The sequence below is a fragment of the Pygocentrus nattereri genome, chromosome 7 (genome assembly GCF_015220715.1).
Source record: "Pygocentrus nattereri isolate fPygNat1 chromosome 7, fPygNat1.pri, whole genome shotgun sequence".
Lineage (NCBI taxonomy): Eukaryota > Metazoa > Chordata > Actinopteri > Characiformes > Serrasalmidae > Pygocentrus > Pygocentrus nattereri.
Window position 1 is genome coordinate 35,656,855 of NC_051217.1, and position 27,249 is coordinate 35,684,103.

General features: G+C 42.8%; 2 protein-coding genes across 6 annotated transcripts; one reads left to right on the forward strand and one right to left on the reverse strand.

Moving 5' to 3' along the window:
* Positions 1-2,478: 2,478 nt before the first annotated feature.
* Positions 2,479-7,234, reverse strand: snrpa (small nuclear ribonucleoprotein polypeptide A). 4 transcript variants are annotated; one of them, XM_017701977.2, is made up of 7 exons: positions 7,170-7,234; positions 6,499-6,575; positions 5,376-5,548; positions 5,112-5,285; positions 4,854-5,030; positions 3,729-3,817; positions 2,864-3,023 (listed from the first exon to the last, which is right to left on the reverse strand). In XM_017701977.2, the coding sequence occupies exons 2-7, from the start codon at positions 6,569-6,571 to the stop codon at positions 2,864-2,866; spliced, it is 846 nt and encodes a 281-aa protein (XP_017557466.1). In that variant the 5' UTR covers positions 6,572-6,575; positions 7,170-7,234. The 4 variants fall into 4 exon arrangements, with proteins under 4 accessions (XP_037395757.1, XP_037395758.1, XP_017557466.1 ...); XM_017701978.2 differs by lacking the exon at positions 7,170-7,234 and adding an exon at positions 6,793-6,894; XM_037539860.1 differs by lacking the exon at positions 7,170-7,234 and having other exon boundaries at positions 2,479-3,023; positions 6,499-6,571.
* Positions 7,235-7,410: 176 nt separating this feature from the next.
* Positions 7,411-21,793, forward strand: c7h19orf54 (chromosome 7 C19orf54 homolog). 2 transcript variants are annotated; one of them, XM_017701976.2, is made up of 7 exons: positions 7,411-7,664; positions 8,944-9,146; positions 11,213-11,281; positions 12,321-12,445; positions 13,476-13,605; positions 18,376-18,446; positions 20,918-21,793. In XM_017701976.2, exons 2-7 carry the CDS (start codon positions 8,968-8,970, stop codon positions 21,241-21,243), a joined length of 900 nt encoding a protein of 299 aa, XP_017557465.1. In that variant the 5' UTR covers positions 7,411-7,664; positions 8,944-8,967; the 3' UTR covers positions 21,244-21,793. The 2 variants fall into 2 exon arrangements, with proteins under 2 accessions (XP_017557465.1, XP_037395711.1); XM_037539814.1 differs by having other exon boundaries at positions 11,219-11,281.
* The last annotated feature ends 5,456 nt before the right edge of the window (positions 21,794-27,249 follow it).

Here is a 27,249-nt window from a genome sequence, read left to right on the forward strand (position 1 = left end):
CCAAAAATCTATGACGCTCTTAATTTTTACAGAGCAGATCTACATCTGTTTATAGTTTATAGCCCAAATTTGTCAAAACACTTTGAGTAGAAACAAATGCGAGTTCAGCATCTTTTATTATAACGGTTTAAAATGACATCACCGTCTATATTTGACTGGCAAAAAGACAGTCACAGCCTCATACGACGGCCACCTTTTGAACGTAGCTTATGGATGTTGTGAAGAATATGACGTAGTGCGTTTTGGACCCACCGGTTGTCTCAAGGAGTTGAAAAGCTTGACAGTTTTCCTCAAACCTTCTGCCCCAGTAACTCTGCTGCAGACTGTCTGCACACTCAACACCTCGCCGTTTGTGGTTGTGACGTCACAACCCCGTTGAACTCGAAGCATACAGTTTATGCAGCTTTTGCCTTCATTCACGCTCCCAGCAAAGTTGATGGTGTATATTTAGAAGCACTGAAATTCCAGTTATTCACAACAAGACCCCTCAAAGGCCAAAGCTGAGTGCAGGTCCAGACGTGGGGGAAGCCAGGTCCCACTTCAAGGCTGTTTTAAACGGCTAGCGGTACAGCGGCGGTCGCTTGACCCTGCTTCGCTGTAAACAGCCGGAGAGAAGTGGAACAGAAAACACTCCCCGAGCTCTTTGGCCACCACTTCAAAAAGATGCAATGGACAAGGACGCCCACAAGTAACAAGGACTGGCACTTGCTATGATGACCACAAAGCGGCGTGGACGCAGCTGACTCCTCTGTGAACTGGCCACGCTGGAGTTTCCAGGGAATCGGAGCACTGCCTCATGTAACGCGACCATGAGTCAGGTCAGTTTGTTAATAAATGGGAAAAATATGTTTTAGAAACGGAGCCAAAAACCCAATAAGCGAAAAGGTTAGGGAGTGAAGGAAGAGCGAGATCGTCTAGACAGCGAACGGCAGAGGAATATCGCTTTGGTCCGAAAGGCCACGTCAGGACACGGAGATCGACCAAAATCAGATTAGGGTTTTGTTTTAAAAGCCACAAAAAGGAAAAGGCCTTAAGCTACACAGAACAGCAAATTGGCTCTTTTGAGCCCTCGTGTCTCTCCAACCACCACCTTTATCAAATCTGTTCTGGTTTCAGCAAAATCGAACAGAACCGAGTTGCTGCGAATGGCTGTTGTGCTCGAAGCTGAAAGACGACAAATGTGTTTTCCTTTCAGAGCAACACAAAACTTTGCTTGTTCTACGAAACTCACGATCATACCCTCCCTATTAAAACGGTACCCCAAGCAGAGTCGAGTTGAACGGCATGTAGAACAGACGGTTTCAGTTCTGAAATCTGTTGAAAGCCTATTAAATTTGCTTGATATACAAAACATTCTACCACACAGATCAACAGAATCATCCTTGGCATAATCACTCTCAGCGTAGTGGTGGCGCTTCAGTGTGTGTTGTGCTGGTACGAGTGGATCAGACACAGCAGTGCAGTTGGAGTTCTTAAACACCGTGTCCACTACTGTCCACTCTATTAGACACTCCTACCTTTTTGATGTAAAGTCAGAGACAATAGCGCATCTGCTACTGCAGTTTGTCCTTTTTTTGGTTGGTGGACTATTCTCAGTCCAGCAGTGACACAGAGGTGTCTAAAAACTCCAGAAGCACTGCTGTGTCTGATCCACTTAGACCAGCACAGCACACACTAACACATCACCACCACATCAGTGTTACTGCGGTGCTGAGAATGATCCACCACTCAAACAGTACCTGCTCTGTGAGGGTCCATGGGGGTCCTGATCACTGAAGAACAGGGGAAAGGGGGCTAACAAAGTATCAGAGAAACAGATGGTCTACAGTCTGTAACTGTAGAACTACAGAGTGCAGCTATATAGTAAGTGGAGCTGATAAAATGGACAGTGAGGATAGAAACACCTGCTTGTTAACACATCCTACTGTTAAATTATGTTAAATCTCACTTGGTGTACAAAGTGTTTTTTGCAGCATTTAACACCAAATTAAATATAACCACATTCATATTTGCAAGTCATGATGAGCAACGCATTAAAGTGAGTTAAGTGATACTTTAAATCCCACCTCTGCATTTAACCCATCCATGAAGTGAAACACCACATACACATTAGTGAAAACACACACACACACACACACACACACACACACACACACACGGGGGCAGTGAGCACACTTGCCCAGAGCGGTGGGCAGCCCTATCCACGGCGCCTGGGGAGCAACTGGGGGTTAGATGTCTTGCTCAAGGACACCTCAGTCATGAACTGTCGACACTGGGGATCGAACAGGCAACCTTCCGGTCACAGGGCCATTTCCCTAACCTCCAGCCCACGACTGCCCCCTTTTATTTTTAAGAATTTTTTATTAAGATTAAGAGATTTTAAGGGGTGGCATTTGGCATGGCGTAAGGTCCTTCAGCCTTTCACTGCAGTAGGTGCCTCTCAATCCTTCGCATCATGTAGTCACTGACAACCATCCATGCGTGTTCAAAAAGAACATTTTTAATATATATATAAAAAAATTAAAATAAAAAAAAAAGCTCCAGGTACAGTGTCTGGGAATGCAGACTCTGGGTGCAATGCTTTTGAACAGAGATTTAAAACAAAAAATATAATAAAAAACCAAACAAAAAACTACTTACAGATTCCCAGGCTCATCCTCTTGACAAGGGTTTGAAAACAAACAAGCTGAATGTGTCGTCTGTATGAAATAGTCCTTACCTCTCTCAGGTTATCAGAAAGTTTGCTCATAGGGACACTCAACACTGACATGACCATCGCTAATGACCAGATTTACCTCTTGACCCTGAATGCAACTACACAGTAGAAGGTGAACTGCCCTAGCAAGTGATAATTTCCAGCAGATTATTTCTTGGCAAAGGAGATCTTCATGGCGTTGGTCTGAGTGATCTTGAAGCCCTGCAGTGCTTCCCGAGCTGCACCTGCTTGCACTTCATTGTCAAACTCCACAAATGCGATATCATGACGACCAGGAACGAGACGCACCTCTTTGAACCCTGGGAACCTTAGAAAGAGAGAGAGAGGAGAGACATCGGTGCTAAAGAAACCAACCACAACTGCTTTATTTTAACCAGGCCCATCACTATTCACTGTACTAGTCATTAAGCAGACTACTAATTATTCTGTTTAATTGATTTAATAATCAGAGACCAAACAAAATCAAGCACTAAATGATGAACCATGCTGACCCTTTCAAAGAATTATATAAAGTAGATAAACAAAAAAAAATTGGCTTACTGCTAAAAAGGTCACAAGTTCAGATAAACAAGAATAAATTATTTGAGACAAAAATGCATTTAAATGAGTCCATCAGGCCATGTGTCTTATAGTAAAACAGACTCGTGAGACTAAAATATGCATTTCATACAAACTGGCTTCTTGTTGCCAATAATTGTGTAACAGTTACAATCAAGTAGTGTATATATGCTGAATTTAGCATATAAGGGGGAAAAAGGGATCCGTGCAAAAAGGCACATTTTACTGGGCCCCAATATATTACACTAAAACAAATCAGTGCACTTAAATTAGCAGAAAAGTGCCATATGTATTGAATAATTGTGATCCCTGTAGAGGATGTACTAACATTTTCAAAAATTAGAAATAAATGTAATACAGCCAGGGAGGTTTAAAATGTTTGCCCAAGACTGTACAGATCCAGGAAATGTAACAGCAACACTGAGGTGAGAATGAACAAAACCGAGTAACATACTGATTGAAGAGCATAGACAGCATGAGCTCGTTTGTCTCCTCTGGAAGGTTGGTGAGGAACAGGATATGGTTTGGTGGGTTCTCCGAGACCTTCGGGCAACAAAAGAGAAAATAAAGGTTAACATCCAATGCAGCTGAAATACACCTAATTTACATGAATGCTGCAGTGGGCTGTGAAGTACATCCTAGTGGTCCTTAGGACTACTCAGGGGGGAGACAGTCGTCTGTAGTGGGCCGGTAAAGATGCATAAATGAAATATTGCAGTCGCAGGCCAATTATACATCATCAATTTGGGATTGCACAGCCGCCAGCGCGCAGTCTTTGTTTGCAGACTTTTAAAGCTTTTCAGGTCTGCATCAGACGTTGGTTCGGCAAAACCCATGGGTCTCAGTTTGCTTTCAACCGAACCCTGTTGAGTTCACTGCCAGAGGGACATTTTATTACTAAATGAGGGAAATTCGCTGTACCATCAGTACAATCCGCCTGTTTTAACCTCCGACTCTTTACAGACCCTCATTGCTCTCATATCTTTCCTGCAGCTCGAGCTGCTGTTAAAAACAACAGACAAGCCTTAAGATAATAGTGAAGATCTGCGTTTGATTTTTGAACAAGCATCAGCGACCAGAGCTATACTCAAACTGATAAACTAATGACAAAGAAGCAGACATCATGTAAGGATCATTATTGTTACTGTGGATTGTGAGGACACTGATCCAAAAGCCCACTGAGTGGAGTGGATTTATTTCAAATGAGGTTCTAAAACCCTAAACTAAAGCAATCAAACAGGGGCTCCTTCCCAAACACGAGTGTTTAGGGAAAATGCTGGGCTACAGCTCCAAATTACAGTCCACATCTACCTCTTCTTCTTTTGACATTACTTTTTTTTTTTAACATAACTACAGATTTTAGCTTCTGCGATTTAAGTAAAATCGACAATCTGGTCTTTCCAGGTGCTAATTCTGAGGTTTTCAGTGTGAGGAATTAAGAAAAAAAAAATATATATAAATTTTAAAAAAGTTGATTTTAGTTTTTGTCATGGGCTACTATGCTTTACAGTTACAAACAGGTGGTCTTGGGGTGGAAAAGGTTGAGAACCCCTGCTCTAACGTAAGTGTTGTGTCACACCTGCTGAGGCATCTGTCCTGGCATTTGCCCCGGCATCATCTGGCCAGGAGGCATAGCACCCGGGGGCATCTGTCCAGGGGCCATACCAGGTGGTGGCATCATACCAGGAGGAGGCATGTAAGGAGGCTGGCCTGGCATTGGCATCATACGAGGAGCTTGACTCATTGGAGGCATTCCCTTTGAAAAACACCCAAAATTAGTTGATATTATATTTTGAAAATGTCTTGCTGAAAAGCTCAGTTGCTAATATGAACTCACAGGTATAGCAGCAGGAACTCCAGGCATGCCAGGAGCAGCAGCAGGCACAGCCTTCTTTGAGGCAGCAGCATCAGGACCTTTAACTTTCTTCTTCTCCTTCTTACGGTCCCGCTCCACATACGTACCCTTCATCTTTGCAATAATGTCAGAGTCTGTCTTGGCATACTGAATGCGCTGTTTCAGAGAAAATAAAGAAATACTTTCACAACAGCATCAAGTCAAACCCAAGTGACTGGATATATGTGATTATCAACAGGGACATACCATAGGTTTATCATAAAATGGGAAACCCTGCATAGATCTCAGAGCGTTGGAGGCACTGTTGACCTCTTTGAAGATCACAAAGGCCTGACCCCTCATCTTGAGGGTGCGGGACACAAGGATATCCAGGATTTGCCCAAACTGGGAGAAAATGGCATAGAGCGACTTCTTCAGTTCTGCGTCAAGTAAAAAACAGACAAGAATTAATAATAAGGAACAACTTTTAGACTCAAAAAAACCCATTAATGCAAGAGGGCTTGGGAACATACGTCACTTTACGCCACATTATGAGACTGTTCTGCCACGTTGGCAGGGTTCAATCCGTTTGTTTTTTCAGCCTTGTCTTGCTTCAGATTGAATCAAATGAAAGAAGTGCATGTTAACCAACTCCAAACGAACATCATAAAACAACTTGCTGACAGCCTGGATCCAGTAGTGAAGTAATGATCTGGTGTCACTTAATTGCCTCTTCCTTTAAGAAGGTCAAACTGTTTTAAGCACCTGAAGCCCATAAGTATGTAAACTATTCATTTTCCTCAGCCAACTTACTGACATCTTTCAATCAGCCACTGCAGTTTTAACTGCATCACTGGTGTATTCACTCAACAACTAGCAGATTCAACATTAGCTCAGTTATGGCATATTTAAAGAAGATTATGATCTCAAACTGAACTCTGAACATTTAACTCAATCTAGTCACATTATTGCTGTACACTATTGACACCCCCCTCCCCCCAAATAATATCCCACCCATTTAAGATCACCCAAATCAAGTCTACCATGACTTCTTAAAGAGAAGCAGAATCATGAAATCATCCTCTAGCTCAGTTGACATTACTAGCCCAGTCGCAGCTTAATTTACTTCACCTCATACATTTTAGCTGGGAAAACTTGCCATCTTGAGAAGCAAGACATTCAATTTGTTGATCGATACTTACAGCACCGCTGCATGCTTCACCACCAAACCTGCCAAAGCTTAGCACATTTCAACTACTCTGAACCTGCCTGCCACAATGGCGGTTCACCCATAAAGCACTGCGTTACGACGTCACATTCCCAAGCCCAACAGACTCAAAGCACCAATGCTAATCGAGTAAAAATTAGACTTGTACACAAACCGCCATACCATCTTTTTTGATTTTCTCATTCAGGTTGTTGATGTAAATGGTGTGGTTCAGACGGAGCTCCGGGGCGGCCATATTCCTGCGGACAGAAAAACAACAGATTAGTTTAACAGTTAGCGCTAGCTGCTAATGAATGAGACAGCCATTAGCTGCCCGCCTGCCATCAGGCGACCGAGGGTCACACCGTGGCTAGCCAGTTAGCTGTGTGAGGTCCCTCAACGTTACGTGGCCTAAAGGCAACTTTTCTACATACGGAACTTTTTAGTTTACAACGACAAAAGTCTCAGCAACATTACCCGTAGCTGGAGTAGTTAGCCGGCGCCAATAACCAGCCAGGAGCCCCCTTTCACTACTAAACTAGCTAGCCCCCTCGCTAAGGCTCAATCCCAAATGGCTACATAGTTCACTAACGCGAGGCACACTTCGAACGTAAAGTCTACACTGTCGTCGCCTACGGAGTGCAGCACAAGGGCTTTAGGAGCCGTTTGAGACGCAGCCCAATCGTAGTCAGGTTAGCTTAGCCAACAGGAACAGACGCCAGCACGCCTCTCAGCACACAAACGCGCCGTAATGGTAACTTTACAACAGCTTCGTACAACCATGCCAACATAACAGCACAGCGTACTACAGTTTATGAGCATAAATGTAAAGAATATCAAGAATAGACACTTACGCCGGATAAAAAACAAAAAGCGTTTAAAGTCAGGCGGTTTCCACACCAACCAGCAAGTCGCTGGAAAGAAAAGACCCTACCTGGAAGTCCCGCCCCCCAAAATGTAGCCTTTCGATAGGGCGTGCGTCCCCAGCCTAACTCGCTGATTGGCCAGTTAAGTGGCCGAGATTGATTTTGATTGGATGTTGAAGGCGCCGTTTGGCGCTTATTTCATCCGATTGGTCTACTGCTGTGCGCCGTGGTGTTTTACAGCTCGAGTATTTTGAATTGTCTTAATTTTGACACGGTTTAAAGAGAACTGGTGTGTAACTGTGGAATTTTCTTAGGATAAATTAGATTTTTTAGAGAGAATAGACCGAGTTTTAATGTGAGAGTGTATGTATGTGGCGACTACCGGTTCATTTCCTTATTTGGAAGAGGTTTATAGCGGTAGTCCGCAGCCTTTCATGCTCTGTCTCTGTGGTCAGTGCTGGAGTTGAATGGGTTCTGATGGAGGTCAGTGGAGATGTTTTGCTTTGTTTTTGAGAAAGATTGTTGTATTCGACCTGTATTCCTTGTAATGTTGAGCAGCAATGCCAGTCTGTGTTAACCGGGCCAGATCCTGTATTTGTCTAGCATTTACTTGGGTTCATGTTCCAAAAACATCCAGTTATCCCTTAGAATTAACCAGGCGGTTTGTTGTCTGTGCTGTAAAACAGATATATACACTAATCAGCCTTGTTTCTACACTCATTGTCCATTTTATCAGCTCCACTTACTGTATAGGAGCACTTTGTAGTTCTACAGTTACAGACTGTAGTCCATCTGTTTCTCTGATACTTTGTTGCCCCCCTTTACCCTGTTCTTCAGTGGTCATGACCCCCATGGACTCTCCCAGAGAAGGTACTATTTGGGTGGTGGATCATTCTCAGCACCGCAGTAACACTGATGTGGTGGTGGTGTGTTAGTTTGTGCTGTGCTGGTCTAAGTGGATCAGACACAGCAGTGCTGCTATTAGACACTCCTAACTTGTTGGTCCACCTTGTAGATGTAAAGTCAGAGATGATACCTCATCTGCTGCTGCACAGTTTGTGTTGGTCATCCTCTAGTCCTTCATCAGTGGTCACAGCATGCTGCCCACATGACGCTGTTTGCTGAATAGTTTTGGTTGGTGGACTATTCTCAGTCCAGCAGTGACACAAAGGTGTTTAAAAACTCCAGAAGCACTGCTGTGTCTGATCCACTCAGACCAGCACAACACACACTAACACACCACCACCACATCAGTGTTACTGCAGTGCTGAGAATGACTCAACACTCAAATAGTACCTGCTCTGTGAGGGTCCATGGGAGTCCTGACCACTGAAGAACAGGGTAAAAGGGGGCTAACAAAGTGTCAGAGAAACAGATGGACTACAGTCTGTAAGAACAACAAAGTGAAAAAAACAGATGGTTTAATATTGTGACTGGTCAGTGTATTAAAAAAATGCTGTTCTGATTGGCTACCCTGTATTGTGCCTCATTAAGAAAGCCATAACACTCTTTATAACCTCACTGTGAGTGGGTGGGGCTAAACTGAAGCAGGCTAAATAGTTAAGTATATGGATTTTGTGACCTCACAAAAACAGTGAATAAACCAGCAATTATTTGATGGTTAGTTTTCACATATGGACTGTGGGCAACAAATAGGCCCTTTAATGTCTACTGTATTACTTTTTTTCCTGTCTTGTCCTCAAGTGAACTGTAGTTCATGCATATGAACATCTGTTCATTGCTCTGCACTGTTCTCACTCAGAGTCTGACAGGCTGAACAGGGACCATGTCAGTGGTCCCCCCTCTACCTCTACCTCCACCTCCACCACCTCCTGCCCCTGCTGTGGCACTGGCTCCTTCAGTGTCCAGCAAGAAGAAGCTATACCAGGCTATAGCCGAGGGGAAAGTACCTGTGGAGGGCGACTTTGAGGAGGCCCGTCTGCTGCTCACCAAGAGAGAGAGCAGGTACTGAAAAATCCTTAAAAGGGAATTCCACAGATTTTTCAAAATTTCTGCATGATGAGATCTTTATGGTGTAAAGTCATTCACAGTGGTTTCATGGGAAATGCACAATTCTAGAGAATCTTATAGAAGTGGTCATGATGGGAACTAGACATTTGAGGCCTCAAACTGCCTCTGAGCTACATCTTAATAGCTACCTAGGAAATAGTTACAAATACACTGACTGATGCCTGAGATACTGTTTTACAGGAGGGGTTTGGCCTAAAATGTGATAAAAATGTAGGCAAGCCAAAGAGGCACATTCAGGGACATAAGGCAGTTGTTTTAACCATTAACAACATTATATATTGTTGCTGTCGGAACCAAACCTTGTATCTCCATTTTTGTCGTTTTTCAGGTTTCGGCATAATTCGAAAATATCTGTTGCTCTTTCACATTTCTTGTAAATTTTATGGTGAATGGGCCAAAGGAGATGGCCCAAAACTTGGAAAAAAGTCTGGTTCCATTGACTTACATTAAAAGTAAACTAGGTTTTTTCCTTCTCCTGTAAAGTTACACTTTTACAGATACACTATATTAGCAAAAGTATTCACTCACCCATGGAAATCATTGAATTCAGGTGTTCCATTCACTTCCATGGCCACAGGTGTATAAAAGCAAGCACCTAGGCCAGAAGACTGCTTCTACAAACATTAGAGAAAGAAATGGTCGCTCTCAGGAGCTCAGTGAATTCCAGCATGGTACCGTGATAGGATGCCACCTGTGTCAGTGGTATTATAACAAAGTGGAAGTGATTGGGAATGACAGCAACTCAGCCATGAAGTGGTAGGCCACGTAAAGTGACAGCGCTGGGTCAGCGGATGTTAAGGCGCATGGTGCGCAGAGGACGGCAACTTTCTGCAAAGTCAATCACTACAGACCTTCAAACTTCATGTGGCCTTCAGATTAGCTCAAGAACAGCATAGAGAGCTTCATGGAATGGGTTTCCATGGCCGAGCAGGTGTATCCAAGCCTTCCATCACCAACTGCAATGCAAAGCATTGAATGCAGTGGTGTAAAGCGCCAGCACTGGACTCTAGAACACTGGAGACATGTTCTCTGGAGTGAAGAATCACGCTTCTCTGTCTGGCAATCTGAAGGACGAGTTTGGGATTGGCATTTGCGAGGAGAACGGTACTTGTCTGACTGCATTGTGTCAAGTGTAAAGTTTGGTGGAGGGGGGATCATGGTGTGGGGTTGATTTGGGCTCGGCCCCTTATTTTCAGTGGAAGGAACTCTTAATGCTTCAGCAGACCAAGAGATTTTGGACAATTTCATGCTCCCAACTTTGTGGGAACAGTTTGGGGGCGACCCCTTCCCGTTCCAACATGAATGTGCACCAGTGCACAAAGCAAGGCCCATAAAGACATGGATGAGCGAGTTTGAGTTGGAGAACTTGACTGGCCTGCACAGAGTCCTGTCCTCAACCCGATAGAACACCTTTGGGATGAATTAGAGCGGAGACTGTGAGCCAGACTTGGAATGGTCAAAAATTCCCATTAACACACTCCTAAACCTTGTGGAAAGCCTTCCCAGAAGAGTTGAAGCTGTTATAGCTGCAAAGGGTGGGCCGACACCATATTAAACCCTATGGATTAAGAATGGGACGTCACTCAAGTTCATTTGCGTGTGAAAGCAGACAAGAAAATACTTTTGTCAATATAGTGTATGAGGTTTTCTTCCGACAGCAGTGATATACAAACTGGGAAGATGTGTGTTGGTTAACTGTTAATAATGGATAGTAAATAAAGTGGTTACATTTGCATTGTAGACATTGTGACCCCTGGTTCCTATCAGCACCACTGTAAAGAAACCTGAAGCTGGTAGTTTCTCTGCAGTCAACCATTTCAAATCAAACCACTCTAAATGACTTTTGTTTCCAACTCAATGATGCAGAAATGATGAGAAATGTAGAATTTCCCGTTTAATTGGACCAAAGGGTTTTTTTGGGGGGAGATGAATAGCGCTTGTTATCTCAGTGCAGACTGTTTTGTAGTTTTAAGAAATAATTAGCATTTTTCTTCATGAAGTTTCAGGAAGGACCTACAGTGGGTGCTGTGCAACAAATATGTGCCTTCGCTGATTCAGGACGGCCCCAAGTGAGTCATATTTTTCCTTTTCAAATCGCACTAATGTTTTCCATTTTTCCGACACTTCATTCAGTCAGATATCATGTGTTCTTGTCATAATTCATTTTAAGATGAACATTTTCTATCCACTCTTCATCCCTTAGAATTAAACAGCCTGTATTTCTGTCTGTGCGTCTAAGACCGATACACTTTGTTAGCCCCCCTTTAACCATGTTCTTCAGTGATCAGGACCCCCCCATGGTGGTGGTATGTTTGTGTGTGTTGCACTGGTCTGAGTGGGTCAGACACAGCAGTGCTACTGGAGTTTTTAAACACTTAAGTGTAACTGCTGGACTGAGAATAGTCCACCAACCAAAAATATCCAGCCAACAGCGCCCTGTGACCACTGATGAAGGACAAGAGGATGACCAGCACAAACTGTGCAGCAGCAGATGAACTATCATCTCTGACTTTACATCTGCAAGGTGGACTGACACGGTAGGAGTGTCTAATAGAGCGGACGTTGAGTGGACACGGTGTTTTAAAAACTCCAGGAGCACTGCTGTGTTTGATCCACTCAGACCAGTGCAACACACATTAACACACCTCCACCACGTCGATGTAACTGCAGTGCTGAGAATGATCCACCACCCACATAGTACCTGCTCTGTGAGGGTCCATGGGGGTCCTGACCACTGAAGAACAGGGTAAAAGGCGCTAACAAAGTATCAGAGAAACAGATGGACTACAGTCTGTAACTGTAGAACTACAAAGGGCACCTATATAGTAAGTGGTGCTGATAAAATGGACAATGAGTGTAAAAACAAGGAGGTGCTTATAATGTTATGCATGGTCGGTGCATATGTAGATACATCAGAGCTTATTGGCTGTGTTGTGCCTTGCTGTAATACTCCTTAGAACATAAGTGGGAGGAGCTGAAGTGCTGTAAGCTGATGTATGACATCACAAAAATCGTGAAACACTCATCTTTCTAACTGAATTGTGTGATGAAATTCTGTTAAATATCTTTTATTAATTAACATTTTACTGGTCATTTTTGTGGTTTAAGATGTGGCCTAGTGGCCTTATGGATGGCAGCCCATCTACTGAAGCCTGTCAAGACCACGTCTGTAGAGAAAGTCCTACAGACAGCAATGGAAAAAGGCTATACTGCCCAGGGAGAGATGTTTTCGGGTACGTATGAGGCTAAATTCAGAACTAGTGGCCTTAGTAAATTAATGCATTCAGGTTAATAAAGGATGGCATGCCCACTCTGGGAAAGGGGAAAGGACTTGCCCCAGGCAGGGGAGTTTAAGTATCTTGGGGTCTTGTCCACAAGTGATGGGAAGAGTTCGTGAGATTGGCTGCAGGCTGGTGCAGGCAGCAGCAGTAATGCGGTCACTGTACCAGACTGTAGTGGTGAAGAGGGAGCTGAGCCATAAGGCAAAGCTCTCTGTTTACTGGTCGGTCTACATCCCGACCCTCACCTATGGTCATGAGCTGTGAGTAATGACGAAAGTATGAGATCGCGAATACAAGCAGCAGAAATGAGCTTTCTTTGCAGGGTGGTGGGCTACATTCTACTTGATAGGGTGAGGAGCTCGGCCATCCAGGAGGAGCTCAGAGTAGAGCCGCTACTCCTCCGCATTGAGAGGAGCCAGTTGAGGTGGTTCAGGCATCTGGTCTGCATGGGGGTGTACCAGGCATGCCTACCGGGACAAGAGCCCAGGGTCATCCTAGGATTATATCTCCAAGTTGGCCTGGGTGCGGTTTGGGGTCCCCAGGAATGAGCTGGAGGAAGTTGCGAGGGACAGGGTCGTCTGGGATTCTCTGCTCTCCCAACTGCTACCGCAACATCTGGACTAAGCGGTTAACGACGATGACGACGATGATGATGTAATCATAGCAGGTTGAATTGATGAGTGCTATTTTATTAGTTCTTATTCCTAGCAGAGTGCCAGGACAATACAATCTGGGGCTACCCTGGCCACCCCATTCTAAAAGTTGTAGATACCCCATGGTGTGAATACATTTTTGCACCAATCACCACTGAATGCAAGTGAAATGAGGTAATCAGTTCAGTCTGATCAAACCCAGGTTTAGTGTTGCAGGAAAAGAAAGTTGTGACTTTTCATAGTAAATATCACAGAATGTTAAATCGAAAAATTTGTAATTTTCACTTTGCAAGGTGAAGTTTTAACTAACATTTTGGTTTGTTTCTTAGCTGGTGATATGGCCCTGCTTGCAGAGGAAGTGTGTGGCTGCAGAGTTCAGACGTTATCAGGTGGCATGATTGGAGGCAATGCTGCACTGGTTCTGAAACATCTCACGGAGGGACGGCCGATATTAATACCGTATCCTGCTGTAACTTGCAATCATGTGTTCTTTCACAGGGACTCATTAAATGAGTTTCTTCATAATTCGGTGGCTGAGACGTAAACAAAGTGTTTTGATGTGAACTTGTGAAAAAACTGACCGTCTACAACACAAATACAGCCATTTTAGCAGAGTCCTTATAGAAAAGGCCACTTTGGCAACTAAGGCAGTTATTTCCCATCTCTTTAAGGCCCAATCCCATTTCACCCCTCTCCCCTACCACTCAGCCCTTAGCCCTCTGTTTTGCGTGTTCACGTCTAGGGGCAGGGTGTCCCAATGTTTGTTGAGATAGAGGGGTAGAGCGAAGTGTTGGGGATACATGGCCCTCCAAACGGAGATTTTTCTGAGACTCCAAACGGAGTGTTATGAGAAAAAAAAGAAAAAAATAGCAAATTGGCTACGAGACCAAAGGAACCCACAAATGTGAGAATTTTCTCCATTAAAAATGATGGTAACCACTGTTTCTTCTTAGTTTAATGTTGTTTCAGTGTATTATGGTCGTTTTCTTCATAACAAGCAGAAAATATTACTAATGGCCTTCTAATGTCTCAGTGGCTAGCAAGCTGACTTTCCTGTTCCACCTTAAGTAGTCCAGCAGTGTTGAAGCCTGAAGCGTCAAAATGTAACTGCTGCAGTCAGGCCAATTGGACGTGCTAAATTGCCGCTAGATGTGTGTGTGAGTGACTGTCTGTGTCTGTCTGTCTGCCCTGCGATGGACTGGCGACCTGTCCAGGGTGTGTCCTGCCTTCCGCCCGAAGACTGCTGGGATAGGCTCCAGCATCCCCCCGCGACCCTGACGGAGAAGCGGCTTAGACAATGGATGGATGGATGGATGGGTTACGTACTAGTTCTTTAGATTTTAGGCCTCTCGAATCTAGATAGGCAGCTAGTCTGTGTCTTTCATTGCTATTCCCAAATAAAATAATCTCTGTTTTATCTTTATTCAACTGCAGAAAGTTGTGTTTCATCCATTTGTTTATGTGCTCAAGGCATTTGCACAGTGAGTCTAGGGGACCGTAGTCATTTGGGCAGAGAGCCATGTAGATCTGAGTGTCATCTGCATAGCTGTGGTAAGATATCCCATAAGTATGCATGATTTCACCTAGAGGAATCATATATAAATTAAATAAGAGAGCTGTCTATCTGATGGTTTATGAGCTTGTTTTTTCCTTTGAGGTTGTGGGGGAGATTTGTTTAATAAATCATCAATTTGGCTGAGCTTAATTTTGGCCCCTTTCACTAACTCCTTGATTGGGGTGTGTGGTGGTGATGAGGAGAGGGGTTGCTGGGTCCTTGAGGCAGTAGGTGACTGGAGAAGTTGAGGTGATTTTCCGCTGTACCTGAGGACTCGCTGACAGTGAAAGCGTCAGTCTTGTCCCTACAGATACAAGCTTCTCCATGGTTTCTGGGAAGTTCAGGTGAGGTGATGAAGAGGTGGAGGTGGGGGATGGGGTAGAGATGGAGGATGGTGTGGATTGTTTATTCAGTTGTGGTGTTTCAGGCAGCTGATACAGCACAACATGGCTCCCATCTGATAACTCCTCATCCTCTTTGGGGGGAGGATGTTGTGTCTCTGTAGTGGTGACAGTGTCATTGGGTGTTATCGCTGACGTGTCTTCACCAGTGGAAACAGAGAAGTTATACAGAGAGAAAATGAAGTTTTCTGACAGGAGTTTGACACCCCTCTTGTTAGTTTGTAGTCCATCTCGTTTGAAGAATTCTCTCTTCCCGAAAAACAGATTGAAGTTGTCAATGAAGTTCAGACCATTTGACCTGCAGGTTTTCTGCAGCCAAACATTTAATGCCAGTAGCCTTGAGAACATATTGCAGCCCCCTGCAGGCAGAGGGCCACTGATGAATGCCTGGATGTTTAATTTCAACAGTGTGGAAAAAAGATCATTAAAGTCCCTTTTCAACACCTCAGACTCCTTCAAAAACATTAACTAACAAAACTAAAAAATGTGCATGTTTTTGTTTAGGTTTGCTAACAAATTATATTCTTGTGTTTATATTATTATTTATTAATTCATTATATTTATTTTAGTGAACACTTTGAAATATACCTAACACCTCAGACCAATTTTATTCCTCCTTTAAAACAATTTATCTGTCATGAGTGCTCACTGGTCCTGATTGCTCTGACTAATCCAGTGATAAAAGAAGAAACGTGCATCTTCTATGCAGTGATAGGAAACACATTAGCACACAGGAAGCTCTGATTCTAAACACTGATATATTGAAAACCTTTGTGAATAATATGTAAGCCCTCAGATATTTTGACACAGTATGACCTAGCCCTATTTGGGAAAAGCTTGGACACCCCTGCCCTACCCCCACTAGGCATGAATATGCAAAATGGAAAGGTAAGGGCTTAGTAGCAGGGGCAAGGGGTGAATTGGGCTTGAGCCTAAAAATGAACATTTTGAAAACAGGTTTGAAATCATTGCACAAATCTAACAAACAGAATTAATTTTCTGTTTTTTGGCTCAAAATAACATTATTTATAATAATATTTTGGTTTGTTCTGGCTACTCCGCCTGCACATGTCTCCACACGAAGAGAGAACTGTTCCTGCTTGTGGTTTAAACGGCAAGCTGATTGGCTCATTTTATTGAAGGATGGGTCTCTACTCATAAATAGACACCATGATTATAACTAATTTTAGTTACCACCAGTGAACATATGGCTACATTCACATTACCAGGCTGAAGTGGAACAAATCAGATTTTTTGCCCTAATGTGACTCGGATCTGATTTTTTTCAGAGCTATGTGGACAAAGAAATCTCATGTTTTCAAATCTGACCTGAGCCACTTTCACATGTGGTCCTAGATCTGATACGTATCTGGCCAACGTAGTGGTTAACACCTCTGCCTTCTACACTGTAGACTGGGGTTCAATCCCCACCTGGGTAAACACCCTACACTATACCAATAAGGGTCCTTGGGCAAGACTCCTAACACCACCTTGGCCCACCTGTGTAAAAATGATCAAGTTGTAAGTCGCTCTGGATAAGAGCGTCAGCCAAATGCCGTTAATGTAAATGACCACGTGACGCTCAGATCGGAATTCATATGCCTTTTCTCAACTGCGTGTTTGTCATCATTCCATGTTACCATGGCAGCAGCGCCGAAGTTAAACCCTGTAAACGATGGAAAAGCAACTCGTCTCACCTTTTTCTCCTTCATCTCCCTCTAATAATGAAGCTGAGAGCTGATCAGAGTTAATGATCTTCTCAGCGAAGCTCGTTCTGCTCGTTACTTTGTGCTGATGACACACGTGATTTATTTACGTGACGTCACTGAATAGGATGTGCGCATGAAGGTAATTTCAGGACGCCGGTTTGTTCACATTAATGACAGATTTGAGTCACTTACCTAAGAGAGTGAACCATGAAGTCAGAGAGATTGGATTTGACGAACGCGGCTTGTAATGCAAACATAGCTTAAGTGTGTATTCTGAGTTTTTATCCACCTTATTCCTGAGCTCCATGATGCTTTGAGTGACTTATGGACAGAACTTTTGGTGGAGCGTAAACTGGCAATGTGTTAAAAGCTAATAAACATGTGGGAATAAATAAAAATGTAAATATTCTTTATTGTTAGGATGATGTGAATATTTGTGAACGATCTGTCAACAGGCACGTGAAGAACCTGCATGGTGGCCTACACCAGATGTTTAATCTAATAAAATCGTTTCATCTCAGCTTTCTCCATTTTGCTTACGCTGTCAGGTAGAAGCAGAGAACTCTAAAGCAATGGCATTATACAGCAATAGTTTAATGGAAATGTTATGTTTTATTAAACTAATGCTACTACAGTGCTTATTTTCACCATGGTGAATGCAGGATTGAGCTCAGCGCTATACTGGATTTTGATGGTCTGCTCCTGTTTAGATACAGTCATGTTAAACTTTTTAAGCCTGCAAGTGACATTATTTATATATTTCAGTGTTTAAGTAACTCCTTGTCCAAAGGCTTGAACTCAAAGCCTAGTTAAGACTGAATATATCTATTGATTTTCAGTTTTTTGACATAAGTTAAAAAATGCATGCCTTTATATTGTGTGGTTCCACTGACTATTTTCCTTCTCATGTAGTTACCATTTTGGAGATATGAGGTTATATTGACAGCAGTGATATAATGTGTAAACAAACAGCCAATTCTGGTTTGATTTTGCACATGGATTTCAGCAATAACTGAACTTGTTCAAGAAGTGACTAAGAAGCAACAAGCCCTTCGCTTTCTTATAAGGGTTAAGCCTGTAACATTCCTCTTCTGCAGTGGGCTGTAGTGAAAGCTGCAAAACTGCGCGTTGTCCCAAAAACCCCTAGAGACATTTGACTGGACGTAAAACGTATAAGCACACATTCTTTGACTTAACTAAGATACTTCCGTTCCCCAATCAGATGTTTCGACCATCATCTTGAAATACGGCGGCCATGTGACAATAAGATGGGGGCAGAGTTATGTGGTGTTGGCTGACAGGAGGACAGTATAAACATAGATAATCCCTCACTCCTCCCTTCAGTTTTCCAGATGGGGTCTCTCAGGCCAAACACACTTGTGCTGATGTCAATGCTAAAACAATTATTTTTAATCATGTTCTATATATCATCAGGTTATTTGTACAAGTAATGAAATAAATAAACTGACTGATGCACCTTTAAATCCACCCTTGCTCTTTCCGGCATGACGCTAAATGTCTCGGTATCTGTGTTACTGTTTATACCTTGACTGCTTTGGCACAGATATGATGAGGATTTTAACCATGAGCCGTGTCTGCGTCAGGGCCATAAGGCGCACTGGGCTGTAGCTTCAGGTAAGATTGGGAGATTATATATATATATATATATATTGATATTGATATTGATATCACTGAATGATATTTGCATCTTTATGTGAGGAGATGGGAGCAGAGCATACAACCTTATTGCTCCACACTGAAGCCCGATGGCTGTCGCGTGGCAAAGTGCTGGCCCATGTGTATGAGCTGAAAATGTTTCTGACTGATGAGAGGTGGGATAATGCAAAACTGCTTGCAAGTGATGAGTGGTGTGCAAAGCTGGCATACCTGGCAGATATAGTTCAGCATTTGAATGAACGTAACACACGGATACAAGGCCAGAATGAAAACCTGCTCACAAGCACAGGCAAAAGAAATGGATTCCATTCAAAGGTGCACCTCTGGCAACAACATCTTGAAAGTGCCAACCTTGGCATGTTCCCCCTCACCCAAAAATGGCACGATGTCATCAACACTGCTGCACTGTGTGAGGTAATAGGCAAACATTTGAAAATTCTTGAGAAGTTTTTATTTTTTTATTTTATTTCCCGTCAACCTTCACTGAATCCCTTGACTGGGTTAGGGACCCATACAGCTCAGCTGGAGTCTTTGGAAAGGACATGACCTTGTAGGAGCAGGAGGAACTAACTGAACTGAGACAAGACCGCAGTTTAAAGTTAAGCTTTGCTGATCTGTTATTGGACGGTTTTTGGTTGACTGCTGCTAAAGAGTTTCCCATTCTGGCAAACAGAGCTATTTCAACATTGCTCCCGTTTTCCACAACACATCTATGTGAGCTGGGCTTTTCAAGCATGACTGCTATAAAAACTAAAAGCAGAGAGAGACTGAGAGCAGTTGAGGAAGAGCTTCGTGTGTGCCTGTCTTCAATCCCTGCCAGGATATCAGCTTTGTGTTCATCTAAACAGGCACAGGTTTCACACTAAGTGAGTAATTCAGGAATATTGTCATTATATGTGCTGCATTAAGTTACAATGTGTCATGTAGTAACTTTGAGTGGTGGTGTGCTGCAGGATGTTTTTAATGTAAACAATATGCTGTGGCTCAAAAAAGGTTGAAAAACACTGGTCTATTCCATTTGCACAACAGCATTGTCAATCAGTGTTGCTTCCTAAGTGGACAGTTTGATTTACTTGGAGTTATATTGTGTTGTATAAGTGTTCCCTTTATTTTTTTGAGCAGTGTATATATATATATATATATATATATATATATATATATACACACACACACACACACACACACACACACACATTTTCTAATCCGCTTATCCTTCTGGGCTGCTGGGGATGCTGAAGCCTATCTCGGCGATCATTGGGCAGAAGGCAGGAAACACCCTGGACAGGTCGCCAGTCCATCACAGGGCAGACAGGCAGATTCACCCACACATTCACACCTAGGGGTCATTTAGCATCTCCAATTAGCCTGCGTGGGTTTCCTCTCACAGTCCAAAGACGCAGTCAGGCTAATTGGAGATGCTAAATCTCCACGGGGAAAACATGCAAACTCCACACAGAAAGGACCCCCATACTCCCTTCCCACTGGGCAGCATGACAATATATATCAACATGGTGATAAACTACATCACCATATGCTTTCCTGAGCATTGAAAAAAAATTATTATTAAAAAAAAAAAGGGGCAGTCGTGGACTGGAGGTTAGGGATCCAGCCTCGTGACCGGAAGGTCGCCGGTTCGATCCCCAGAGCCGACAGCACATGACTGAGGTGTCCTTGAGCACCTAACCCCCAACTGCTCCCCGGGCGCTGCAGATTGGGCTGCCCACCGCTCCGGGCAAGTGTGCTCACTGCCCCCTACTGTGTGTGTGCTCACTAGAGTGTATGTGGTGTTTCACTTCACGGATGGGTTAAATGCGGAGGTGAAATTTCCCCGTTGTGGGACTAATAAGGGTCACTTATTATTATTATTATTATTATTATTATTATATTGTTAATATCGTCATTACTTCTAGAGCACTGAACATGTGCATGTTTCATTACCATGAATGTTTTTATTAGGCCTGTTCGTATTTAGAGCGGTGCAGTTGGTGAAGCATAAAACATTGCCGCATACTATGAAGACTATGAGATATCATTGTGTCGTCGTGTTGTGTTTTTGTCATATCGCCCAGCCCTAATCTGCCTTTTGCCGTCTTTCAAGGATATCACTTACAAAACCAGGCACCTGGATGCATCCAGTCAGAGTAAAGTAGGGAGAAGGGCATGTCTTATCCTATGTACAAAAACATTCATGCTCAAACAACTGGGCTTTTTTTGTTAGAGCCAAATCAAATCTCTCAAAGCTCTGAATCTACGGAAATTAAAACGTGGCTACTGTTGTCAGTAATCGACTGCTTCCTTTATGTTATATTGCATTACAAATAGTTGTAGATGTATTATTTCAGTCTAGATTTGTTACATAATCAGTTTAATATTTTTTCATATAACTGTTGTTGGACTCCAAAAGCATTTAAGCCATTCCCTCTTTTCAGGTGTACTACTTGGCCTGGCGCAAGGAAGTGTTACCAGAAAAGTGTTCCCCACGGACCCCACTTTACCCTGGCTACATCTTTCTGAAGGCAGCGCTCCTGCTGAGCTCCCACTGGACGCAGCTGAGGAGGTCTATATCTTAGCCAAACAGGGAAAGAGCCTCCGCTACCAGCTATGGAAGTTAGAAACAGTGGCGCAGAGTAATGCCCAGCTGAAAGAGATGGATCCTCAGAGGGCCAGTGATGGAACCCAATATGTGCTGCCCCCAGGTGGAGTGGAAGAGGGACTGGCTGGTCAGGTGGTGCTACTGTACTCACAGACAAACTGATCATACAAGAGCTGTGCGGCCCAAAGTGCCTCTGATGACTGGATTTTATATGGTGGGAATACAGGGGTATGTGTGCAATAAGCTTCCAGCTGTGTTCTCACCATTTCACTCCTTTCAGATACAGACATTTCAATTGAATGGCTGCTTCCTCAAAGCCAGTCTGTAATATGCCTTTTATCCACTAGGTGTCCTTATGTCTGTACATGATTACCTCCTGCTCTAAGTGCAGATGTTTTCTGGGAAATCTTTCTTCAGTCTGGATGCCTGGACGTTCTGAGGGGCTGAGCCGTAGATTTTTACCGCAGTTATTCAACATCATAGTTTTATGCCAGAAAGGCTGTAATTCTATAACTACTGGAATTGCGATAGGGTTCATTTTGACTGTTTGAACTTTACATGCATATTTATACCACAACAGGAAATAACTATAACCCCCTGTACTAGTACAAGACCGGAGAGGCTGTATAAATACCACAAATGATACCTTTCTGTAAGAAAGAAGAATTACTTTCAGAAGGACACAACGCAAAAAATTAAACCTAAAAACATTTCTGTTGAGTGGTGTCAACTTTTTATGTTACTGTGGAGTGAAAATCTTTCTTTTTACTACTAAATGGCCAAATGGGCTAATTATCCATCACAAAATTAGACAAAATGTTCATATAAACATCTAGATATGAACTTGTTCAAACATCCAACCAGGCTTTTGATAGAAAGAAATTGGTATATACACTCACCGGGCCACTTTATTAGGTACACCTGTTCAATTGCTTGTTAACACAAATAGCTAATCAGCCAATCACAGGGCTGCAACTCAATGCATTTAGGCATGTAGAGGTGGTCAAGACAACTTGCTGAAGTGCAGACCGAGCATCAGAACGGGGAAGAAAGGGGATTTAAGTGACTTTGAACGTGGCATGGTTGTTGGTGCCAGACAGGCTGGTCTGAATATTTCAGAAACTGCTGATCTACTGGGATTTTCACACATAACCATCTCTAGGGTTCACAGAGAACAGTCTGAAAAAGAGAAAATATCCAGTGAGTGGCAGGTGTGTGGATGAAAATGCCTTGTTGATGTGAGAGGTCAGAGGAGAATGGGCAGACTGGTTCCAGATGATAGAAAGGCAACAGTAACTCAAATAAGCAACCAGAATCTCTGAGGAATGTTTCCAACACCTTGTTGAAAGTCTGTCATGAAGAATTAAGGCAGTTCTGAAGGTAAAAGGGGGTCCAACCTTTTACTAGCAAGGTGCACCTAATAAAGTGGCCGGTGAGTGTATCTTAGCCTGTAATGTGCGGTATATTCCATTATATTGCCACAGTCAATCTTCTTTTGATCGTACTTTTTAAACCAATGGTTCCAACCACAGTCTGCCAGCTAATTAACTCCTTCAGATGTTGTGACTGGATCAGATAACCTTCTGCTGTGCTCAACTGGAGAGAAGGGCGTCATGTCCACTGCAGGTTGGAGCCAACTTGTGCAGGAAACCTGAGCTTTAGGATGAGGGTTTGTGACCACTGCTGTTCACTACGTGGCAGATCTTTTCTTTTATGTTGTGAGGTAAATCAGATAAGGCGAATTAACTGCTGCTAAAACATTATATTATTATTGTTATTTTGTTGAAACGAATATATCTCAAAATTTTGAAAATTTTGACTCAGCCTTTTTAGTTTCAACGGTGTGTCAGATTTTTGCCATCAGATAACATAGTTTTGACATATTGGCCGTAGCGTATCAGAACACGCCAAGAAATGAAGAGGTTAAAGACAGCAAGCATGGTCTGAATACCTGAGTAAAAGGGAAAGTCACTGCTTACTGCATAGTTTGTCTCTGACTGTGTCAGGAAGTTCCGAGTTTAATGATCATTTGGTAATTACTGCAGAGTTGACATCAATGCGGCTGCCAGGAAACAGTAGGAGGAGAAAACCTCACTTCTGCTTCCTCTGAGTCACAGCCATAAATAAATATAAATAAATAGGATTTGACATCTGCTGTCAGCAGAGCTTAACAGTAAATTACACAGATTTTTCTGAATTTTGACAAATTGTTGAGACGTGAATAAAGTCATTCAGCCGTTTGATGAGAAATAGTTTGTGACTCAGATTTCTTGACAGTGGTGGTGATAGGAGCCAGGGCTCACAATGTCTGCAACCCAAGTAAAGCCATTTTATTTACTAGTCAGAATCACCAGCGTATGATTTTTCTTGTTGAAAATGGTAAAATAACGTTTTCTGTGAGAACTGTTTTGCCGCACAACGACCTCCATGTGCTTCTCCAGCATGAATGATTTTACTAAAAATATTTTAGGCCAGGGCGGCATGGTGGCGTGGTGGGTAGCGCTGTCGCCTCACAGCAAAGAGGGCCTGGGTTCGATTCCCTGACCGGGTGACCGGGTCCGCTCTGTGTGGAGTTTGCATGTTCTCCCCGTGTCTGCGTGGGTTTTCTCCAGGTTCTCCTGTTTCCTCCCACAGTCCAAAGACATGCAGTCAGGTCGATATTTAAGAAGATCAGTGGAAGGTCCTTTTCAGACTGAGAAAGTTTTGCGGAAATGATTAGTCCTCTCTGAAGCCTGCCAGATTTCATTACAATGTGTCTGTATCACTATAAAGTGGTCAGTCGCAAAAGTGGCACTGGTGTTGATTATTCAGCATGACAGCCTGGCTGGTAGAAACAGGTTCTACCCAAGTTGCTAAATCTAACACACCTGTATCAGTTCACTAGCCAGTTGCTAGGTAACAGCATTGCCTCACTCTAAGCCAAAGTTTCATAATCCAGTCCTCGGGCCTAGGGCTGGGTATCGAAATGTAATACTCCAATGCACACGTGTCAGAACACGGCTCATCCAGGGTCTAGTGCAGAACACAACTGATTTGGCTCGTCAGCTAATTAGCAAGGCCTTCATGAGCTGAATTCAGAGCGTTAGATGAGGGTAAACACTGATCTCTGCAGCACTTCGGCTCTAACGCTACAGACTGAATTACTTCAGTACCACAAATAATTCCATCATCCATCCATTTTCTAAGCCGCTTCTCCGTCAGGGCCGCGGGGGGATGCTGGAGCCTATCCCAGCAGTCATCGGGCGGAAGGCAGGATACACCCTGGACAGGTCGCCAGTCCATCACAGGGCAGACAGACAGACACAGACAGTCACTCACACCTAGGGGCAATTTAGCATGTCCAATTGGCCTGACTGCATGTCTTTGGACTGTGGGAAGAAACCAGAGAACCCGGAGGAAACCCACACAGACACGGAGAACATGCAAACTCCACACAGAGAGGACCCCAGTCACCCGGCCGGGGAATCGAACCCAGGCCCTCCTCGCTATGAGGCGACAGCACTACCCACCACTCCACCGTGCCACCTAATTCCATCATATATAACCAAATTTCAGTCCATTTTTTCCAAATCTAGACAGCTGATTGGCTGTCTAAATAACATTCCATTGCATTACTGTCAGTGTACTGGGGGGAAAAATATAAGAAGATTTTGCACCCTGTCTTACAAAATATTGTAAAATGTTAAATTCATCACAGGGTGAATGAATACCACAAATGATATCTTTAAGAAGGATGAATTACTTTCATGTGAACACAACACCTAATGATATTATGTTACTATTGAATGAAAATCTTTCTTTTTACTGCTAAATGTCTTAATTGTCCAACACTTTAATTGACCTGTATTATATAATTGAATTAGTTTAGTATAACTGGAGATTGTTTAGTATAATCAAAATGGAATTAATTCATAACACTGCTCTGCGGTAAACCGTGCATTGTGTGAGCTGACGAGTGACGAGACGTTACAGGAATATAGCTGCTGGAAGTCGTCGTGGCAGGGAAAACATTACAGTCACAGCCGTTAGTCTATTTTGGATCGTACTTTGTAAAGCAGTGGTTCCAACCACAATTTGCTGAACTTACTCCAGCTATTAAACTCCTATTACTATTGTAATATGTTAAATTCAGCAAATAAGCAGTAATTCTGCATTAATATGCACCGTGTGTTCCCTGTACAGGATGTATAATTTGTCCTTAAGCAAGGGGTGCTATAATTTTTGCATACAAAAGTATTTGGCGTGGTGTAGGGGGGTTGGGAGCTGGCATAGCTGGGTTAAGTTGACGCACTGCTTTAGCAATGTGGTGGAACTGCTTTTCGGCAGATGAAACTAACAGCTGAAAAGCTTTTGTGTACAACCAACTAAACACGAGGTCATGCAATATGACGGTTATGTTCAGTTAGATGTTTTAATCTAGTTGTCCCCTCACAGCCACGTTGCCATGGGCAGTAAATCACTCCTGCTCAGGCCCAATTACTTCATTTTTGTTTTAAGCTGTTTTTGTTGAGCCTTGGGTGCACTGGAGGTCTTCCTGTGCTCACTGTTGAGCAAGTGTTTCTTCTAATCAAGGAAGTTATGAAAGCAAAAACATGAGGTCAGCTGCTGTGTAATGGAACAAATATCATCATGGTCTGTAAGTGTGTGTGTGTGTGTGTGTACAAACGGTTAGTCATGTGATGCGGATCTTAAAGGACCTAAACTTTATTAAAGCAGCAGAACTATGTCATAGCTGTAGTAGTGTTTATGTTGATCATTGGGAATTCCCCTGAAAACCATACAGTGGGGTCCAAAAGTCTGAGACTACTGATGCAAATGCTTCTATTTTGCACTCCTTTCTACACCCCATTCCCAAAAAAAATTGGGATGCTGTGCAGAATGTCAACAAAAATAGAATGCAAATGATAAAGTCATAAACTATTTTTTAAAAGGAAAATACTACAAAGACAACATAAAATTTGAATGTTTTTTTGAAAAATATATGCCTATTTTGAATTAGATGCCAACAATACGATCCAAAAACTGAGATGGGGTAATGTTTACCACTGTGTTTCATGAACTCTTCTCTTAACAACATTCTGTAAGAGTTTGGGAACTGAGGAGACACTGCTGAAGTTTTGAAAGTGATGTTTTTCTGTTCTTGCTTAACGCAGGATTTCAGCTGCTCAACAATTCGGATGGCAGCATATGTTGCCAAAACATGTATACATCATTAATGGTGCCTTCACAGATATGCATGTCACCAATGCCATGTCCACTAATGCACCCCTATATTCAACCCAATTCAACTGTGCACTGATAAGCTGAGCGGTCTTCAGGCCACAGGACACGGCGTCCAGGATTTCCAAAAACCATTTCAAATGCTGATTCGTCGGGCCACAGGACACTTTTCCACTTCCCCTCAGTCCATTTTAAATGAGCTCAGGCCCAGAGAAGGTGGCAGCGTTTCTGGATCCTGTTTATATCTGGTTTCGTCTTTGGGTTTCAGAGTTTTAATTAGCATTTGTGGTTGTGGTGATGAACGGTGTTCACAGACAGTGTTTGAACCCATGCAGTGATTTCCACTATGGAATCATGTCGGTTTTTAATGCAGTGCCACCTGAGGGCCCAAAGATCACGGCCAGCAAATATTGTGTTTTGGTCTTGTCCCTTGCATACAGAGATTTTTCCAGATTCTTGGAATCTTTTAATGATATTATGTACTACTGTATGTAGATGATGAGCAAAAGTTCTTTGCTGTTTTATGTTGAGAAATGTTATTCTTGAATTCTTAAAAATGCAACCTCTGCAACTTTTAAGACTGAAATTTGGAGGTGTGGAAAAAAAAAAAAAAAAAAATATCAGAGCAGATTTCTGTGGGGAAAAAAAGCAATAAGCTGTAATTAAGGCAAAAAGTGGACACCGTAAATGCTGGAGAAGAAAAATAAATAAATAAATAAAAAACCTTCTGTTTTCTTAATGATGCATAAATGTACAACATGTACTTGACGGCTGGTTACACTAAATTGTGATCTAACATTTACACAGCACTTTGTATTACAAATAAAAAGGTTGCAAAAAAAAAGAAAAAAAAAAAGAGACAAACATGCTAAAATGTAATATTGTAACAACTAATGATGCAACAAAGCTTTCGTAATGCTCCAGTTTATTTGTATTGGCATTCAAGAT

Bases quoted from the DNA above. Each gene is read 5' to 3' on its own strand.
- snrpa (XM_037539860.1), bottom strand. From the start codon at position 6,571: ATGGCCGCCCCGGAGCTCCGTCTGAACCACACCATTTACATCAACAAC. The intron at 3,818-4,853 runs GTGTGACACAAC...TGTTGCCCGAAG, and splicing joins CAGGACAGATGCCTCAGCAG to GTCTCGGAGAACCCACCAAA. The intron at 3,024-3,728 runs GTATGTTACTCG...TCTCTTTCTAAG, and splicing joins CTGTCTATGCTCTTCAATCA to GTTCCCAGGGTTCAAAGAGG.
- c7h19orf54 (XM_017701976.2), top strand. From the start codon at position 8,968: ATGTCAGTGGTCCCCCCTCTACCTCTACCTCCACCTCCACCACCTCCT. The intron at 9,147-11,212 runs GTACTGAAAAAT...TTCTTCATGAAG, and splicing joins CTCACCAAGAGAGAGAGCAG to TTTCAGGAAGGACCTACAGT. The intron at 12,446-13,475 runs GTACGTATGAGG...TTTGTTTCTTAG, and splicing joins CCAGGGAGAGATGTTTTCGG to CTGGTGATATGGCCCTGCTT.